At 39.2% G+C, this 20,889-nt stretch overlaps 3 protein-coding genes across 5 annotated transcripts in view; 2 read left to right on the forward strand and 1 right to left on the reverse strand.

Moving 5' to 3' along the window:
- The first annotated feature begins 3,055 nt into the window (after window positions 1-3,055).
- LOC129763640 (aspartate aminotransferase, cytoplasmic) lies at window positions 3,056-9,224 on the forward strand. The gene is made up of 4 exons (XM_055762882.1): window positions 3,056-3,337; window positions 3,986-4,645; window positions 8,264-8,572; window positions 8,634-9,224. The coding sequence occupies exons 1-4, from the start codon at window positions 3,229-3,231 to the stop codon at window positions 8,786-8,788; spliced, it is 1,233 nt and encodes a 410-aa protein (XP_055618857.1). The 5' UTR covers window positions 3,056-3,228; the 3' UTR covers window positions 8,789-9,224.
- A 6,022-nt stretch (window positions 9,225-15,246) lies between these two features.
- On the forward strand, window positions 15,247-20,215 carry LOC129763638 (synaptic vesicle glycoprotein 2B-like). Its single transcript, XM_055762880.1, has 6 exons — window positions 15,247-15,877; window positions 15,940-15,999; window positions 16,052-16,213; window positions 16,280-16,442; window positions 16,506-17,480; window positions 17,534-20,215. The coding sequence occupies exons 1-6, from the start codon at window positions 15,850-15,852 to the stop codon at window positions 17,721-17,723; spliced, it is 1,578 nt and encodes a 525-aa protein (XP_055618855.1). The 5' UTR covers window positions 15,247-15,849; the 3' UTR covers window positions 17,724-20,215.
- LOC129763633 (probable Rho GTPase-activating protein CG5521) overlaps window positions 17,769-20,889 on the reverse strand; it is a 32,173-nt gene continuing 29,052 nt past the window's right edge. For 2 of the 3 annotated variants that reach the window (XM_055762872.1, XM_055762871.1), the window contains 2 exons: window positions 20,610-20,839; window positions 18,565-20,263 (listed from right to left, as the gene is read on the reverse strand). In XM_055762872.1, coding sequence (XP_055618847.1) covers window positions 19,986-20,263; window positions 20,610-20,839 — 508 coding nt within the window. In that variant the 3' untranslated portion in view covers window positions 18,565-19,985. Of the gene's footprint in view, window positions 18,514-18,564; window positions 20,264-20,609; window positions 20,840-20,889 lie in introns of those variants that run through there. The other variant, XR_008740999.1, reaches the window with a different exon arrangement.

Raw genomic sequence — 20,889 nt, forward strand, 5'->3', positions numbered from 1 at the left:
CGTACTACATGAGACACCATTGCATCCCGAAAAAAATACGGTTTGGTGCGGTTTATGGTCCGGCGGCGTCATTGGGCCGTACTTCTTCCGTAATGATCAAGACCGGCACGTTACTGTGAATAGAAATGACTACCGCTCAATGATAACTGAATATTTTTGGCCCGAATTGGATGATGTGGACTTGGACAATATGTGGTTTCAACAGGACGGTGCCACAAGCCACACAGCGAATTTAACAATCGATTTATTGAAAACCAAGTTTGGTGAGCGTGTTATCTCACGAAATGGCCCAGTTGATTGGCTGCCTCGTTCGTGCGATTTGACGCCGTTAGACTATTTCCTGTGGGGTTACGTCAAGTCTATGGTCTATGCCAACAAGCCAGCGACGATTGATGAACTTCGTACGAATATCGAACGTGAAATTGCAGCAGTATCGGCCGATTTATGCTTGAAATGTACTTTCACATGAATGAAGAATTTCATTGATATCCAAAACCGTTTTTGTTTTATTTAAAAAAAACTCTTGTAGCGCTATTATTAAAAACCCTTTATGATACCAGAGGATTTTTTTTTTTCAAAATGTCGACTTACGCAAATTTAGTTGCATGTTAAACGGATATGTCTGACAACTTTGGTGTCTGAAGAGGATTTGATTGTTATATATAAATACCACAAAGTACAGCTGAATGTTATGACTAAGTTGACGAAATTGTGTAAAAATTCCAAACTGATAGTGTAAAAATGCCAAACTTGACTTATAGAATATTTCAAGAACGGTTAGCTTTAAGATAGTAATCTTTATACAGTTATTCATATAGAGTCGATTTATTGTATTACTCTCCTTGCAAATGGAAACTTGCAAAGTATCGATATCTCCTGAGATGTTTCATACAACACTAGCCATCAAATTCAACTTTTGAGTTGAATAGTTAGGCCAATATTTTGCTTTCCAAAACTTATTTTGCAAAGAAAAACATCGCCAATTTTCTAAAGGTAAATGGTATACGTATCTACGTTCTTAAAAAACTGTGGTTTTATAATGCCAGAGTTTGCGGTAGAGAACCAAGACAACACAAATGAAATCCTGAAAAAATTGAAGAGCAATACAAAACTCTGCTTGGAAAGTCAAGCTACAGTTAATTAGGATCTATCAATTCAAGATTCAAGATTATAATTAAACAAGATTTCTGTTACAGGCTCCAAAAGCAAAGAAATATTGCCTTACTTCTAAAGAATGATGGCTCCATTCAGTCTTTGTATTCTAAACTTACAATTTATTTACTTGAATCACTTTATATTTATTTATATATCATTTTTATTATTTGAAAAACATAAAATTTAAGTGAAACGAATTCAAAATGCCATATAGGCGCAATAAGATTGTTTCCTTAGTATAGAATGGAAAAATTGAAGAATGTCCACGTGGTCAACAAGGATACAACAATTGTTCACGCTTGTCCACGGAGGCGGAGGGGGAGTCTAAAATCGTGCTATTTTTGTACACGTGGTATGTGGACATCCCCTCGTGATATTGGTTTCTCCTTTTATTTCTCAGCTACTAATTAGTGATACAATACAAACTTATTTCGTGAAAAGTCAAATCAATTAGTACATAAAATCATCTGTTTACACTGGATTCACTTTTTACGCGGTGGAAATCCGCTTTAAAAACTATGGTTGGGATATAACCGCAAGGTTGACGTAGGACTGCCGTTGGCTTAGTAATCATTTGTGTTTCTTCAATTAGCAATAATCGCTCCTCATTGTCATTGGGTACGATATCGCCGCTGCACAGAGCTTGTGTGTATTGATTAAATTATCGATTAAACTAGTGAATGAATGAAACAATTTACGAATTCAATTGCAAACAAATCCCAATTTAGGTCAATTCATGCATTATGGTAGTAGTTATCGCAGCAAATAGTCATCAACATTTTGCCTAATCATCGAACGGTATGCGTAGAAATTCAGTGAGCTGGCGACATGAAAGGATATCTTCCAATGTAGTCTTGAATAACCGAGCCAAAACGTTACATTTGTATCCGCTTTTGTAGACCGTGTTAGCAAAATGAATTCCGGAGAGTAGAAATGCATGGGGGTATAAAAGTACTGCCGACTTGCATGTATTTGCAATGCCGATTTTCCCAACTTCTTGGTTTCGGAATCTGTATTGGGAAAACACATTCCGGTTTGCAAAAATGCAAGCGAGCACAAAAGTACCCACAACTTGCACCCATTTTGCAATGCCGATTTCCCAAGGCTCCATGGTTTTGAAGTCTGTGTTAGGGAAACATTCCGATTTGTAGAAACGCAAGCGAGTACAAAACTACCCGCAGCTTGTATCTATTTTGAATTGACGATTTCTCTAGGCTCCATGGGTTTGAAATCTGTGTTAGGGAAACTGGCTCCATGTTTTGAAGTCTGTGTTAGGAAAACATCCATCCATTCCAGCGATCGTACCTCAATCGTTGCGCAATCATAACTGAGTGGATTCTTCTTCTTCTTTTTGGCTTTAAGTGGGTTTAAACTTTTCAGTTCATTCGCCTCTAATTGAGTGGATTTCCGAGCGGCACTCGCTTGTATACCGATTGGTGTGATTTCAATAGCCTGTTTTGAAAGCGAAATTTTAGGGCTATTGTAACAAGTTTTTGGATCAAAGGTAACAAGCGCATAACGCGTAGACATTTTATCTTTAGAATGAAGTGTCTATCATGCCATTTCGTTCAGTTGTTTAGGAGGTATTGGGCCTGATCACGAACGTCACTTCACGGTGAAAACGAAATGAATTGTATGCAATTTGTATGCATTTCATTCCGTTTACACCGTGAAGTGACGTTCGTGATCAGGCCCATTATCGCTCAAAATCTCGTTGCTCCGGTGTAACGCTTTCATTTTCGAAACTTTGAACTTACTCCCCCGTATAGAAATGAAAGACGTAGTCCTACGTCAGAAACCGCATAAAAAGCGACTTCGGTGTAATGTATTATGATTGCCAGCCTTTCAACACAAAACACTCTAGGCCTATTCATGCATACATGTGTATTTTTCATCACTATGTAATACCATAATTTGCTCTGTATAGTAATGCCGACGTTGATACCGCTCACCGGGAAAAAATAGCAATCATTGTATCGGAATCAGCAGAGCCGTCTGTTTGTTCGTCCGAAAAAGCTACGATAAATAATTTTGTAAATTATTAGGACAGTTACTGATTAGAGCCGCTAGAAGATGAGCATTTTTTCCGGTGTTGAAGTTGGGCCTCCGATTGAGGTGTTCGCGTTAAATCAGGCCTGCCTCAAGGATCCGAATCCGAATAAGGTCAACCTTGGCGTTGGAGGTGGGTATCGGGGTGTGAAAATTACGCTGGCGTGATTCGTTGCGATTGTGAATGAACTGCATCCTGCCCTTCTGCCCACATACCCTCCGATACTGTGTGGTTTATCTAGTTTTCATGCCGGCAATCGTATTTTTAATGTGCATATATGGTGTCTAATCAGAATTCGATAGTGCTGTGGAGAGGTTCCACCAAGGTCACTGAGGTCAACGTGAGAAGGCTTTAGTTCGCATATTAATAATTGTTGCACAATGGTGTTTCGTTTGTAAGCTAAAACTATCTTGCAGTGAATTATCACAGGAGAACCAGGTTGGCAACGAGATAATTGTATGTTATGCGAAGGGTGATTTTTCACAGTAATATAAGGCGATGATAAAACATTGATTTAAATTGCCAGACTTATTCAGAAGAAGTAAGACAAACATTTATCTTGATGGAATCCTCATTCAATAAGCTGCCAGTGATGGTAGATAACCAACAAGTACATCTATTGTATATGATTAGCACCACAATGGTTTAGATAAGGTTATACTGTGCTATTGAATTCAGCGCTGCTCCGTTGCATTTTCATTTAAATCCATGATATAGCGTTGTAAATATCAACAAATTCATTCAAAGTGTCCAGCTGATATTGTTTATTATAATTTTTAGCCTACCGCACCAACGAGGGAAAACCATGGATCCTACCAGTGGTGAAAAAGGCTGAAGCAGCCATCATCGCCGACGGTAGCCTGAACCACGAGTACCTACCCGTGCTGGGAACAGATGGCGTGACACGGGCTGCCACCAGTCTACTACTGGGAGAAGATTCGGAAGCAGTAAAAGGCAAACGTGCCTTTGGAATACAGTGCCTCTCGGGAACCGGAGCGCTGCGCGTAGGTGCAGAATTTCTGGCACGAATTCTGAAACGCACAACATTTTATTACTCCTCGCCTACGTGGGAGAATCATCACAAGGTGTTCGTGTATGCGGGTTTTGCTGAGCCCCGAACTTATCGCTATTGGGATCAGGAACGACGCGGTTTCAATTTCGAGGGTATGATCGAGGATCTGCGGGCAGCTCCTGAAGGAGCGGTTATTATTTTGCATGCCTGTGCTCACAATCCTACTGGAATTGATCCCACCCAGGAACAGTGGAAGGCGATCGCCGATGTCTGCGAGGAAAAGAAGCTGTTCCCGTTCTTTGATTCGGCCTATCAGGGTTTTGCGAGCGGTGACCCCAACAAGGATGCCTTTGCCGTGCGGTACTTTGTGGAGCGTGGGTTCGAATTGTTTTGCGCGCAGAGCTTCGCCAAAAATTTTGGATTGTACAGTAAGTGGCATGCTTCCCTATGATATAAAATTCGATTCAGTTTGATTTATTGTGTTTGCATTCAGAAAAAGGCAGACAAGTGGGCTCATGCATGGTATTGATGAGAGAGAATTTCTTGCGTTGTCTTATTTTCAAATATTCAATGCATTGCTAAAATAATCTTCATCCTTCTTTTCTTGTTTGTATTGGAAAGGCTTGACACATTGCAGTTCATTTGCCTTTAATCTTCAGCCAACCGGATGAATTTGCTGTAATCATTTTTTGAAATCGAACATTACTATATTCCGTTACGCGATTTCTCGATATAATACAATTAATGAACCCGGTTCATGATTGCAGATAAAGCAACCTCGTGCTTTATTAAATCCCACTAAATACCTTTGTTCAATAAAATCATCTCACTGGCTGGGCTATTTACTTACCGTCCTACTGTACTCCGCAGAAGATGGTTCTTAGTAACACGTCTTTTAAAGACTCCGAGTGCTCGCAGATTCTCTTCGAGTATTGTCTTTGTTTCGGGCCCGTACCGGTCGGAAAACCGGCCCTATGAGCGTTTTATACAGAGAACATTTCCCACAATTCCTCAATCTGTTTGATCTCAGGTGTTTGTGGAGTCCATAGTAGGCAAGATTCCCATTGATAAGGCGAATCCGGATCTAGCGGTTGCTAGCTTTACAGACGTTACCATTCAACCAAGGTAGACAAATTGGTCCTCGAACTCATTGCAAACGATCAATACACTACTGCCTATTCGAGCCCTGTCGAGTTCGGTCCGGAAGCCATTTGATGTTCTGCTTACCGTCTCAAATGTTGAATGAATTGATTGAATCTGATGAAAATCGTGTCCCGCAAGTTGAAGCCCCCCTTCTCATAACACCCTCTAGCGCAGTGGTTTTCAACCTTTTTTGCTCAATTCCTCCCTTAACGAAAATTAATCCCAGTGCTACACCCCTATTAGTGTTTGGTAAGAAAGTCTGTAGCATATCAGTAACGTAATGTAAGAACACAAACGGTTTCAAGTTATATTCGCAACAAATTTGATTTTATACTTGTATCTGATTACAAAAAAGGTATATAAAGTTTGGCAGGTCAGTATGGCATCTGCGCCTGAACGATTTCCGCTGAAATCGTAATTCTTGAGAACGTTGTCGAAATCACACCTCATGTATTCGATATCCAATCTGTTACGGTGTTTTGTTCCCATCAGCAGCATTGTAGGAAATCCAGATTCACATAAATTCTACGCAAAGGCAACAACACTCGTGACGCTTATTCCGCATATCAGGATAAGAATCGATCATTCGTAATGAGTTTGTTTTGAACTTGATCCGAAACTTTCGTCACTGCCAGTCGGAAGGCATTTCAAACCATATCCAAAGTTCTTTGATATAAGGAAAATTTGTTTCAAGTTTAACTTGTTGAAAAAGTCTTCAGAAATGCTGTTCAATTTCCTTTTTTTGGTCTTCTGTACTGTCTTGTCGTCTGTTCCATCATCATTCACTGACAAAAGTCTTTCAAACATTGCGAAGTTGTTCAATTGCACATTACATTTCAGATTCGGAAATGTTTGCCGAGGATCGCAAATTATAACGTATCCAATAAAGTTTTTGTGGCAATTTTTGCTAATCATTGTCATCTTCAAAGCGAAGTAAATGTGACCAAATTCCCCACTAGGGGGGAATTCCCCACCGGTTGAAAATCACTGCTCTAGCGCAATGTTGAATAGCAGACAAGAGAGACCAGCGAGACTCGAATGTATCAGATAATCCATCCGATGTTCACACACAGCATTGTCTTCTCTCCATCGTAGCCTTAATTAGTGATCCCCAACAATGTTTCGATTAATCGATTAATCGAATACTTCCTACAGAAATCGATTATTTATCGAATGAATACTGAAAAACCAATAATCGAAGCGAACTAATAATTTACGTTCATTAATCGATACAAGCCTAGAGAAAAAAAAAGTACAGTCACTGCAGTGTTATCCTGAAAATCAATCATTGTCAATGGCGCTGTCCTAAACTCGTGAACGAAGTTCAATGCCGTCAACGCGAATTGAGCTTCCTTTATGAGTTTAGGGAAAAGTAAAAGATAATAATTGATTTTCAGGCGGAATGAAGTTTTTTTTTGTTGCAGATGGCTTTCCAACAAATGAGAAATATTAGTCTAACTAATTATTTCTCCCAGTATGACGATTAATCGATTAATCGATTATTTGGGACGATTAATCGTATCGAATAACAAAATAAACGAATAATTTCAAAAATCGAGGATCACTAGCCTTAATCAGTCTTGTCACCTTCTCAGAAAAGCCGTTTTCGTCCATGATTCTCCAAAACTCTTTTCGTGTTATTCAATCATATGTGGCTTTAAGGGGGTGGTAAACTATGAACATCATAAAATGTATGCGATTTTCGCGATTTTTTCCAACGAGAAAATAGATACTATGATTAATTTGATATCACAGTATTATTAGGTATATATTACTTAACAAAAAATAAATTGGTGTCAATTTTCGCAACCGGTTTATTGAACCCTTGCAACCAAAACCTTGTAAACTGGTGGGAGTTTTACAAGTTTTTCTTGTGGACCGATTTCAACCAATATTTTAACGTTATTTTGGATATATTTCTTGTCATCGTACGTAGGATTTTTTCAAAATATTGCTTTTTGACGAAAATGGCTTGTCAAAAATTGTGTTTTTGCCTCGAAAACCGAGACAGAAACATTCACCAAAATAATTTGTTTTTTCAAAATATCAAAAAAATCCTATATACGATGACAAGAACTTTAGTAGAGAATCTGGAAAAAACTATTTCATCAAAATCGGATGGACCGTTCCGGAGGTAGAACTCCTACCAGTTTGCAAAACTTAATTTCAGTGAATTTTTTCCCCTTAAAGTCGGTGAATAGATGGTGCGTTGGGACTCTGTACTCACGGCATTTCTGGAGTATCTGCTGGAAGGTAAAGATCTGGGCAGTAGTAGGTCACTTCGATGAAGAGGGCTTGATAACATCCCATGAATCTGTTCGTAAGTGGCGATAGACGACGGAAGATTATTTGAGAAAGCATATTGTACATTCTGTCCAACTTCTATAAGACCACCTTGATTATATTTCGCTGTAACACAAACAGTTAGAATTTCAACGAGATATTTTCATAGATTGTTGAACGCTTGGAATATAGTATATTTAACGTTAATTTCGTTCAAAAGAGTCGTTTGTATATTTATTCTATTTTCTATAAGACCATTTCAAAATTCATTAGTATAACCAATTAAAAACCATCGGCAGATTTACATAATTGGTAACCTTGCCATTTCGGTTGATAATCTTGGAAATTCGTGTTGGAATACTATTTACCGAATTCTGCAGAACGGATTTCTCAATTTTTCCCTATGTTTCCGAAATAGCGGCCTTGAGTTCATCAACCGTGTTGTACTGCAGCCTAGAATCTCGGGTATCTTAGAGCCTCCATAATAGGGTAATTCTATCTTCTTATATCAGCTTAGAGACGAATGAACTGCAAAGTTTAAAGCCTCTTAAAAAGAATAAATCGAATCGAATCTTATATCATATTTTGATTCTCTCAATACGCGTATCTCACTCAAACAGACGAACGCATCGGTAATCTAACGGTCGTCCAGAAGGATGTTACCACGAGTGCTGCGGTGGCTTCCCAAATCACGCTGCTGATTCGTGGAATGTACTCGAACCCGCCGGCCTTTGGAAGTCGGATCGTTGGTCTAGTTCTGAATGATCCCACGCTGCGAGCAGAATGGATGCAGTGCATTCAGACGATGAGCTCTCGTATTATCACCATGAGAAAGGCTCTTTACGATGAGCTGGTTGCGTTGAAAACCCCCGGAACGTGGGAGCACATCACTCAGCAAATTGGAATGTTTTCTTATACCGGGCTAAATGGTAAGTGCCTTTGAAGGAGCACCAAAAAATTATTTATTTTACTTTACATTTTTACTTTCAGAAAAACAGGTAGAAATCCTCATTAAGGAATTCAGCATTTACCTTCTGAAGACCGGCCGTATCTCGATGTGTGGCCTGAACGAAAACAACGTCAAATACGTGGCGAAGGCAATCAACGAGGCGGTAACCAGAGGTACCGCTGCTTCCAAGATTTAGGCCACAGCCGAAATCGGATCCAAGGTCTATGTATTCCTAGGGACTATAGATAAACACTTTGTTATAAATGAAATATTTACTGCATAGCAACTGTTAGAGAGAATGCAAAGCATTTATTTGTTTGCGATGGAGCAACAACGCAACACCTCCTGGGCTAGCCACATATATATATATATATATATATATATATATATATATTTGTACGAAATATTTCACTGACTAACCAACAAGCGAACCGAATAAGAAAATTGATGCAATGTACAAATTTTCCACCAATGAAACAAGAAGGTCACATCGGAGATACACAATGTAGTTGGATATACCTGTGTATAGTAGTGACGCCTTTCTACACGGCAGTTTGATATTGATACAAGGATGGTCATATACATTTGGACAACACAATCACAATAAAAATTCAATAAGCAATCCATCAAAATATGTTTATTTTGCTTTGGACATGATCACAAACCATGTGTCGATACGCTTTCTTCGCTGCTTGAACTTAATCAACTGTCTGAGGAAGCCTTTCTGAAGAGATAGGGCAGGAAACCAATAGGCTTCAAATCTTTAGTAACGTTACCGGTTGAGTGGGTAACGTGCGCTACACATACAATGTCCCGTTACCGGAAAGTCAACCTCAATGAAACATCAAATATTTTCCCATGTAAATCGTATGGTCGCTTTCACATATACCATCAACGGCCACTTGGACATCGTCAAGATAAGTTCAAGAAAATAGTTGACGGAACGGTGACGTTGACGTTGTATGCGTATCGCATTTAATCCTCGCGCATACGATCTGACAGACCGAGAATCAATGATGTGGCTGAATTAAATGATTATTAAAACTGAATGAAGATAAAGAAAAACATATTTTCTGGAGTTTTTTCATTCAATTATATGTTTTTCTCTAAATAAATACCAGTAACGCCTAAAAATACACAATAGCAATATTACAGAGATACGCACAGTCTGTGACCGCCGGACCTACAATTGCGCGTTTTTTGCGATCGTTATTAATAGGAGTACCGGTAAATTTCTTCGTTTTTTTAAAGATTAATGCTTTATTCTGCAAAAATGGTTACAAATTTAATATTCAAAGTATTGCCCATCGCTAGTCACAACTTTTTCCCATCTTTCTGGCAATTCAAGGATCCCTTTGCGGAAATAATTGGCCGGTTTGTCGACTAACCACGAATAGATCCAATTTTTGACTTCTACAAAATTGGAGAAGTGCTGGTCAATCAGGCCATGTTACATCGATCGAAAAAGGTAGTAATCGGACGGAGCATGTCTTTGCTCGTATTGTGGCCATTTTTCCTTCAGTACACGGCTCAAACGCATCAATTGTCGTCGGTAGAGGTTCCCCGTAATAGTTTCATTCGGTTTTAGCAGCTCGTAGTACACCACACCCAGCTGGTCCCACTAAATAGACAGCATAACTTTCTGGGCGTGAATATTTCGCGCGGCCGTCGATATTGATGTATGGCCAAGCTATCCGAGATTGTAATGGACCCACTTTCCATTACCAATAACGATTCGATGCAAAAACCCTTAATTTTTTCAGCTTTCAAACGATCGGATATGGTTTTCTGAGGTACTCCAAGTGTATCTGCATGTTCTTGTTGCGTTTGTGACGGATCTTGATCGAGGAAAGCCTCCAATTCTTCATCTTCAAACTTTTCTGGCGGTCCGGAACGATCTTCGTCTTCCAAGTCAAAATTACCACTTTTAAACCGTGCAAACCACGTCTGACACGTTCGCTCAGTTGGACCATGGTCACCATAAACTTCCTTCAAAATGCGATGATTTTACGCAGCTTTTTTCTTTATATTGCAGTGATGAAGGAACACTCTCGTTTGTACGAAATTCGACATATTCGAAGTGGCAAAAAACTATGTTGTTTACGCTTCAAATTTTTGACACATACTGAAAAAGACGCGCAATGACAGTAGCTTTCCAACGAATATCTGGAAATTCGATTCACTGGAATAAAAATCAAGTTACGTCATCGTAAAACCGAAGAAACTTACCGGTACACCTAATATTAGGGAATGAGTCGCTTCCACATCATTTTCCATCGTTTCCATTTTATTGGAATATATATTAAAAGGTTCAAAGAGACTGATTCTGAATTCAAACAGGAGGAAAAAGTCGTGACTAAACCTCTTCTGCGAATTAACCCACCAAAAACCAACAAACGATCAAGAAACCTCAAATCCTCAAGAATTATTTTTCCCGAAACTTCCCTTCTCCGGGAAATGATGAAAAATCAAAAAAATCGAGGGGTTGTATCCGAGACACGACCACTCAGGACGTAGGATTACGCAATCTTTTTTTCTAATTTGTTGGTTTATCATTTCGGATATTATTTGCGAATACATCGAAATTTCATAAATAAATAAATATATTTAGTAAAAAGTCAGGCGACCCTGAAAAGGTTCAATGGCTTGTATGGTTTTGTAGAATCATTTCGAGAAGCAACGATTCTTTCTTGCCTTTGCGGGAACAATACACTTATTGGTCATATGTCGCAATTTGTTTTTTTATATCAATGCACGCATTGCACAGAGTATTTAACGAAAGGCATCTTCCGTACATCGCCATTCAATAAGCATGGTTGAGTTAATTGCGATGCCAGATGCACTTCACGTGATATATTCGCTAGCGTTAACAACTCGAGGGGAACATAAAATACAAAACGAGCAGAATAAGCGACCTTTGTTGTTGAGAATTTTCCTCAGAGGAGATGCAATACTTATACGCTAGGGACAGCTTACTTACTATGTAAGGGTGGAGATTACTTGGCAAACATTCTCTTTTCGCTACCCCCTTCGTTGTTTTCTATTCTAGCGTCTGCATAAGTTGCCCGTTATTGACAGCTCTGTTCGGGAAAACACACGATTGGACAGAAAAAATGTATGGGGAAATGGGAATGCTTCCAATTTTCATCAATGGTTTAATGTACAGACTATGGGATTGTAATGTGTAGCATATAAAACAAAACTTAGAAAATCTCCGATTCGATTGGTATACAAATCGTTGAAATCCGTTCGCATCAAAAATAGTTATTAACATTAACTTTATTTCAAAAAAACGTGACCTTTTTTTGATTTGGCACGCTTAATGTTAAACGTAGTCCTACGTCAAAATCGTCAATAAAACACATTGATCAAAACCAACATTTTTCATTTTTTGTGAAGGAGGTTCAATCCGATGATTTTTTCCTACATCACAATTTGCATTCTTATATCAAAGTAATAATGTAGAAAAGTTTACAAATTCTTGTATTTTAATAGGTTTTACTATTTGGTAGATTATGTGAGACTTGCTTTAAACCGAATTAGTCGCCCAATAAAATTATACAAATTAAGAAGAACTTAATGGTATGTGATAGCTAATAAATTAAGCTTCCATTTGGCGCAAAAACATTACCATATATTTGCTTTTTAAAGACATGAAAAATTATCAATGCATTGCATTTCATTGACGAAAAAAAGAAATCAGTGCACAAAATTCATACATTCAAGTTCCCAGATATTGGAATTGAGCATCTTCAAATGGTCAAATGGCAGAGGCGACCAAGTCACAAAATTAAAAAAAAAACGAGTTATTGGGCCTGATTCTCGAATACACTTCGAATAAACTTCACGGTGGAAACGGAATGAAACGTATCCGCGATGACAACGGTACGGTGTCGATATCTGGATACGAGATTAGTTTCCCACTAAACTTATCATTATAATATCAAATTATCTTCAGATGAATATTTGTATGAGATTATTATATCACATGAAGAAAACAAAGTTCTCCACTCACATTAAATACCAGTTTGATACGAAGAAGTCAATTTTCATTAATGATTTTTTATTTGAAAAGTGCTTATTCTGCCTGGAAACTCATTATTATCTTCGACACTTCACTAACTCGTAAAACGTAGTTCAATGGCGTGCTGTTTATTTCGTTTCCACCGTGAAGTGTATTCGAGAATCAGGCCCATTGATTGCATTGGGTTAAGTTTTTGTAAGTTACATGCTACATTTACCAGATTTGGAAAATCAAGCGTACATCAGGAATAACGGATTGAAATTGTTTTGGATGATCAACGGTAAACCATTATAGCATTAAACTTCAACTTCGTTTTTCTCGAAATCATAATTGTGTTACTTAGTCCAGTCTGACTGAACACCGACTAATTGGTCCATAGAGTTCACTTTATGTTCTCTGTTTGGTCAGCATGTACTACCATACAAAAAAGTCCAGGGGATTAAGGCCCGGGGAGCAAATCTCATCGAGAAAATCAGTCAAATTTCCCCGACACCACATTTGGACGATATTCGCCGTCCTGTTGAAAGTCGCAATGACCCTTCCCGTAGAGGTCCCTAAGCTTCCCACGCCTGAATACGGCCCCTCAAAGCACCACCGATGTGGCGCTCTGGAACCGTGGGACGGGGGGAGGTTGTCCAACGTCCGCGCTCGCAGCCTATCATTTTGGACATTGTGCGGCTGTTGAAAGACATAGAGTTTCTCATCAGTAAACGAACTCCTGACCTACGTGCCGCGAAACTATCAGTTTGGCTCTGTCCAGCCTCTTCTTCGTTGTAGCCTTCGTTACCCCGTGAATCTTGCGTTTCTCGTACGGCTTGTATCCCAGGTCCTTCTTCATGATGGTGTGGGCAGTCCCGATTGACACATCCAGATCAGCTGCGGTCTTCCGGATCGTGCGGTTCATGTTTCGACGAAACCGCTCCCTCACCACCTTGATGGCTGCTGACGTCCTCGCCGAACGCGGTCCTTGGTCGATTCCGTCTCCCGGTACCATATCTACAGAATAATCTACAGATTTTCTTCGATTTTTTGGGACCAAGAATCTGTAGATACAGATTACAGATTTTTTGGTTTTCATACAGAATATACAGATTTTTCGAAATAACGTTCTAATAATAGTTACGGTTTGATATTATTAATATTTTTTCCATCTAAATCTTTTTATTCATACAGCCTTCAAATCTGTTTAACACGTCCGTCACCCAACGCGATCCGGCTGAGTTCCTTGCAGGGCTCAGCTTGCAAATAAATTGATCTGTGATGGTCAAACTTTGTTTGTATGCATTTTATTCATAATCTATATATTTTTCAATTGAAGACAAACTAACAACAGTAACACATGCCATATGACATTGGGTTTCGCATGAAACAGTAGTACGAACCATCCGTAATATAAATTAATAAAAAGTATAGAAGAAACATTATATTTTTATGTTTTTTTGTTCTTTTGTTCGTATGAAATTAATTATATGTTTTTGAATGACATGATTGTTAGTTCAATCGGATTTCGCGTTTGGGGAATTCAACTTCGTGTTTCGGTGGTGTGAAACGAAAATGTCAATGCTTTCTCAGGTGGAATAGCGCACTTTGAAAATAAGAATTATGAATGGAAACTTACTTTTCTGTATTTATTATTTGAAAAAAAATAACTAAAAGAAGGATCGAGATGTTTTGACGAGAGACTACGTAGGAGTGTCTATTCACCATAGAAACGTTCCGTGTACCCTAAAACCTTCGCATGCCGTCAAATTTGGCTCCATTTGCTTGATTAGTTTTCAAGTTATGCAGAAATTTGTCTTTCATTTGTATGGCAGCCCCCCTTAGAGAGGCGGGTGGAGTGTCTAACCACCATAGAAACATTTATTGCACCCTAAAACCTCCATATGCCTAATTTGGTTTAATTTGCTTGATTAATTCTCGAGTAATGCAGAAATTTTGGTTTCATTTCTATGGCAGCCCCCCTTTGAGAGGGGGTGGAGAGTCTAACCACCATAGAAACATTTATTGCACCCTAGAACCTCCATATGGCTAATTTAGTTTCATTTGCTTGATTTATTCTCGAGTAATGCAGAAATTTGTGTTTCATTTGTATGGCAGATCCCCCCCCCCCCCTTAGAGATGTGGGAGGGGTCTCAAACTATCACGAAAACCTTCTCCGGCTCCAAAAAACCCTACATACAAATTTTCAAGTTGATCGGTTCAGTAGTTTTCGAGTCCATAAGAATCAGACAGACAGAAACCTATTTTTATATATATAGATAGATGTTTGAATTACTCGAGGCGCAGCGCGTGGAGTCGTGCGTTTGTTTTCTTTCCGCTTTGCCGTTAGCTTGGCTAGAAGTGAAGAACGGTAAACACATGCTACGTTTTGAGAAACATGTGTCTTCACTTCCTTTTCCCTATTTACGTTAGCAGCTCGAAGAAGCTGTCTTTCTCTATCTAAAATATTGCGTCTGACCACGCCTAGAATAATTATAGCAAAATCCTTGTACATAGGAAACTTTTAAAACAACAAAACGAACGAGCCCTAGGACACCAAACATTGCGAGTTTAATAGCGTGTCGTTATCGAACTGAATCCACAATCTTCCCATTCCGTGGATCTTTTTTTTATTTGTTTTCTCTACATTTTCACGCCCATCTCAGTCGATGAGGTGAAGACAAGTTCTAAATCTAAGAAAACTTAAAAAGCTTGGTTCATGTTGGAAGGAAACGTATTGATGCTTTTTGTCCACATTTGATAATTATTTTTCCTCCCTCTTCCAAGCGTGCAGATATTTCTTTTCAACTAAACCTCTTAGTATCTACCTACATATATTCCGCTACCCCTCGAAACAAGCAACAATGACGAAAGTTAGATGAACGGCTTTCTCTCGGGTGAATTATTATGTGTACTTTAGGCTTTGGGACGCCAAACATGCATTGTGTAAGAATAGAGACTGCCACCAAATTTCAACTCGCACCAAATATACGTAAAAGAGAACTACCCGTAACGTGACGTTGATGTAAAGATGCTTTGTCCGGAAAGTATTACACATTGTGTCAGAATGATGCAAATAATTCTTACATTCCGAAAATAATATGCAACGGAGATTTTCTCGTAATCGACCCTATACTAGGATATAATACAAAAGGTCTGCTATCTATTTATGCGAGCGCATTTCAAATGTGTTCCAAAATCCTAACCAGAAACAAGAACACGTCTGTACAGATGCAGCTGTGGGCCTGAGCAATATGGAAAATTCCAAACCCGATGAGCCTGGTAAGTTCGATTGAACAAAACGAATCGATCAAAATGTAATTGTAGAAACATCTCCTCCTCAGATAAAAGGACAGCGATCCATTGCGATGGTGTAACTCTCGACGAAGCACTCTCGTTGATAAGTAAGTATTCGAAATGATTAAAGCATCTCAATTTCATATTCGGCCGTTTCAGGGTTTGGCAAATTTAATTACCTGTTGATAGCAATTGCGGGAATGATCCACACTGCGGTTCTGATGGAGACCATAGGTATTAGCTTTGTGATTGCTGTGGCCGAATGTGATCTCCGAATGTCGACCCAACAAAAGGGAATTCTTGGTGCAATTGCTTACGTAGGTATGAAATACTCCCCACTGTGTAACAGAAATGTGCATGTGGTGAACTAAATTATCTCTATTCAAGGAATTATCGTCAGCTCTCATCTTTGGGGCTTCCTGGCGGACACGAGGGGGCGACGGAAAGTGATCGTCCCAACACTTTTTCTAGCTTCCACAATAACGCTCGTTTCCAGCTTTATGAGCAGTTTCTGGGCTATTACGGTCTGTCGTTTTTTAACGGGGTTCTTGTAAGTGGCGCAAGTTTCCAGCTCAATTAATAGCTCAATAGAGAATGTTCATACTTCTTTTAGTATTTCTGGAGCATCGGCGACGGTCTATCCTTACCTGGGGGAATTCCACAGCAACAAAACGCGATCACGAGCCATCCTGGGAGCTTCATTCGTGTACGGATTCGGCTGTCTGCTACTGCCAACGTTACCGTTCCTGGTGATGAATCAGCCGTGGGATCTACCCATTCCTTTGCTGGGAATCGTCTACCGTCCGTGGCGATTGTTTTTGGCAATATGTGGTCTACCGGGTTTCGTTAGTGCTGTCGCTTTGCTTAAGTTTCCAGAAAGCCCCAAATTTGTGTTTAGTAGAGGTAATACAGAACATGCTATCGACATTATCCATCAAATACAGTGTATGAATTCGAACAACAAGGAGCAGATCCCCAGATTGAATGGTATTATAGACGACTTAGAGATACAACAGTCCAAAATCCATTTGGCTGAAATGAACAATTCCAATGGATTTCATGCGCTCATGAAGCTTGTTTGGAAGCAAACCGCTCCACTGTTCATGGAACCGTATATGGGTAGGACTGTCATCATGTGCTTTCTTCAGTTTGGAATGTTTCTTACCGCTCACGGAATGTATGTATTTTTCCCTGGAATTTTGAACCAGATGCTGGAAGCACAAGAGGCTGGTGTCAACAGGACTACCACGTGTGATTTGATTATGTCTCGTGGATATTCTACAAGAGGGGATACGGCACATCAACAGGGATGTAGCCAAACCTTGAACATTACAACGTACGAACTCACGTTCATCTTGGAAGCAATTCATACTGTAGGATTCGCCGTCATCGGATTGATCATCAACACTGTGGGGAAGTTGCTTATTATGGAGATCGTTTTCGTGTGCTGTGGTATATCTGGAATAATGGTGATATTCGTAGACATCCCCTTACTCGCCATTTGGCTCTACATGATTCTGATGATGGGTGGGCTAAGCGCTTGCGTAACCAATACCATTACAGTGGATCTGTTTCCCACTAATTTGAGGTGACAATTTCACAAAATCTATTCATTAATTATCATTGTTAATATTATTTCAGGGCAATGGCCGTTTCCATCTCGCTAATGTTCGGTCGGTTAGGGAGTGTTACCGGTGCTAACATGCTCGGACTATTGCTCGACAGCCAGTGTCAGCTAACGTTTGGGATTGCCGGATCCCTCATGCTTGTTTGTGGCGTGATTGCGTTTTTCATTCCGAACATTCACAAAAAAGTGAATGCGTCGGAATAGTTACCTACAAAATATACTGATAGGCAGAATAAATAGCACACCTCATAATTTATTGATTTTTTCTCATTTATTTGACTCAAATTAAAGTAAACGCACTCTAATCTTTTTTGATATCTTAATTATTACTATCTGACCCGGCGAACTTCGTCCTGCCCACGATAGATATTTACATTAAAATGATAGCGAACACTCACGTTTCCCTCCAGATTGTTTTTCCTGAGCGATATATATTCGCGATTAGGGTTGCCACATTTAAATCTGTAAAATCTTCTGAAAAAATCCATATATCTGTATTTTTATCAGAAAAATCTGTATAAAAAACCTGTAACACAAATAGGTATCGAAAAGTTAAGGGGTTCGGTTTTCAAAAAATTAAATTTTGACGTCTGCGACACTAGTAAATAAAGTCCGATTGAGCTAAAATTTTGCATAGGGTGTTTTATAGTGCAAATCAACATTTCGCAGGAAGTCGTGTGAGAAATCGAGAAGGCCATTATTCCGGAAAAAAGACTAAGTCAAGATTTCATATACAGTTCGGAGGAGGTTCGCTTCACCAATCAAATTGTATGAATTTGCTCTCAACAAACTATTAAATTTTAAAGATTTGTTCCCATAGCAAAATAATTTCGAAATGATGACATAACAAAAAAAATTTTGAACTGAAACACCAGAAGCGAACATATTAGACGGAAGTCATAGGTTCGATATAAAAATTGAACTATCCAGCTTACCAACCAACGAGCATTCTTGCCTGTGATATCGCACCATCAGAATACCATCTCGGAGAGCCCTGAAAAAAGTGGAAAGGAACGTGATCAATGAAAGTGTCGTACGCAGCGGATTGTGTTTAGCTTCTTTATTTATTTTATATTAAGTTACCCAAATACAACAACGCGAATTGGGTTCAATCGGAACGTACATTTTAACGGGAGTAGATTGGGAGAAGATAAAGCAAAATATTCGCTACTTGGAGTTACATTTTAAACTGTTGTTAGTTTTCGTACAACGACTGGTTCATATGACCACATCCTACCATGTTACCGATCGCAATAGCTGACTGTTCATATCAAAAACTGTACACTTCTCACGTTGGTGTGTAACTATCCCATCATGTATGCGTGTGTGGATGTTTTTATTTTCATAAAATATTTTGTTTCAATTACCCTCTTAGGTATATGTGTATGTATATATCAATAAGTTTAGCTTATATCCTTTTTTTCTCCGTTTTAAACATGTAAAAAGTAACATCTTCGAATCATTTTATAGCTTACGTTTATTAATAAATAAAGATTATGGAACGAAAGAAAGAGTGCAACTAAGTAGCTTAACTGTTGTAATTGGAAATTCAACGACTGCGAAATTGTTCATGTCTTGTATCGTGTTGACCTGTCATAGTTGCTTCAGCCATAATATTTAATACTTTTCAAGTGCGGAAGGTCAAAGATTATACACTTTCTTAACAGATCCCACTAATAATAATAATCATTCTATTATGTTGGTGTGTGTGTGTGTGTGTGTGCTTGTGTGTATAAATGGTACCCACGGCATTAGATGGCCAGGTGTAATGTCTACTAGAGGTCCGGCAATCACGATCTCTTTAGTTTTGTTAGTATAAAAATAGATCACATCCCTTCGTCCCTTTGAATTTTGGTTTAACTTAATTAACAAAAGGTGTGGCATAAATGATCGTGAGTGCATTTCGGACCACCTTGCACGACATGAGGACGGGCACCAGGATGCCAGGGTGTCAGATTAGGATGCCGAACGAAAGCACCACATTTTATCCACCTCAGCTTCATTCGAACGTTGGTTAAGAGATAAATTAAACATAACAATGTTTTAAATATTAGCAATAAAATCAAACAAAAAATGTCAATAATTGTAGAAGTAATAATAATAATAAAAGTGGACGCTTTTTATCTCACAATCGTAAGTTTTGATACATGTTGTTTTGATTATTTTATCTTTAGGTGTTTTCAGTTGCTGTTGCTGCAATAGTTGTAACCAATTTTTAAAGCTACGTTTTTGTGTTGTCCGTTTTCCGTCTATCTGCTGTCATGAAGCATTCACCCAACAAAAAAATAATACGGTTCCCACCCCGTTGGAGGGAACGCATGGAACGATCGAATGTTGTCTAGTTTACTTTCCGCAGAAACAAGCCGAAATACCAACCTTTTCCATGGTACCCCGCATCGGTTGCGGCTCCACCACAGTGGTTAAATCTTCTTCGCTACTGGTGCTGGCCAGGAGCTACCACCAGTCTCATTTGAACTTGGTTCTCCCCGGAAGGGTTGGACTGTCGGGAGGAGTTGAGACGGTGGTACCGGAAGCGAACTGATGATGCGACGTTAAGGTAGATGCTCCACCAGCAGACGACGTCGTTGGCATTGGCTTGGGTGGCTTAGTAATACCCGGCTTGAAGGGGTGATGCAGCTTCCGGAGGGGCCGTGGTGAAGGCTGATCCAGTGTAACCGATGCCATCGCTGTTTGCTGGGTGACTTCACGTGCAGTTGCTACAATTTCTGGGTGATGTATCCACGCTGCAAAACGAAGGCAGATGTTTAGCAATTAATGGTTATATATTATTTTTGCATGAAAATGAAGGACTTGTTGAGCATAGTTAGAATATATACAACATAGTCAAACAACAAAAACAAAACTTTCTGAAAGCTGTGTTCAGTAGAAATCCAATCTTTCTTATACCTAACCTAACATAATCCGATTGCATTTATACAACGCCAGAAACAGATTACAATGCTATCTATTATCTATCATTAGATTGGTTTTTACTCAATATTTCGATTTCGTTTAAATAGTTGAGTAGTTAAGTTCACCCAGTAACTGGAGTATGGTTATTTAAACCCACTTGTTGGTGTATCTACTTACTTTTTGATGACGTTCTATGATGATCGATCAGTGCAGCTGCCAGCGGAGCGTTCACTCCACTCGTGGCCACTGTCGTTCCACTGGACCCACCGATAACACCAACTGTACCACCAGAGACGGTTCCTTGGGGCGGTATTGGGCTGAAAATCCTCGCAATGAAGTCCTCCAGAGTGCTGTTTTCCTTGTGCCGTGTTGCCACGGTATCCATCGATCGATTGCGCTCCTCGTAGCTGAGAAAATAGAAACATCATCAAACAAAGCCTTGTATACCCCCCCTCCC

This window comes from Toxorhynchites rutilus, chromosome 1 (genome assembly GCF_029784135.1).
Source record: "Toxorhynchites rutilus septentrionalis strain SRP chromosome 1, ASM2978413v1, whole genome shotgun sequence".
NCBI lineage: Eukaryota > Metazoa > Arthropoda > Insecta > Diptera > Culicidae > Toxorhynchites > Toxorhynchites rutilus.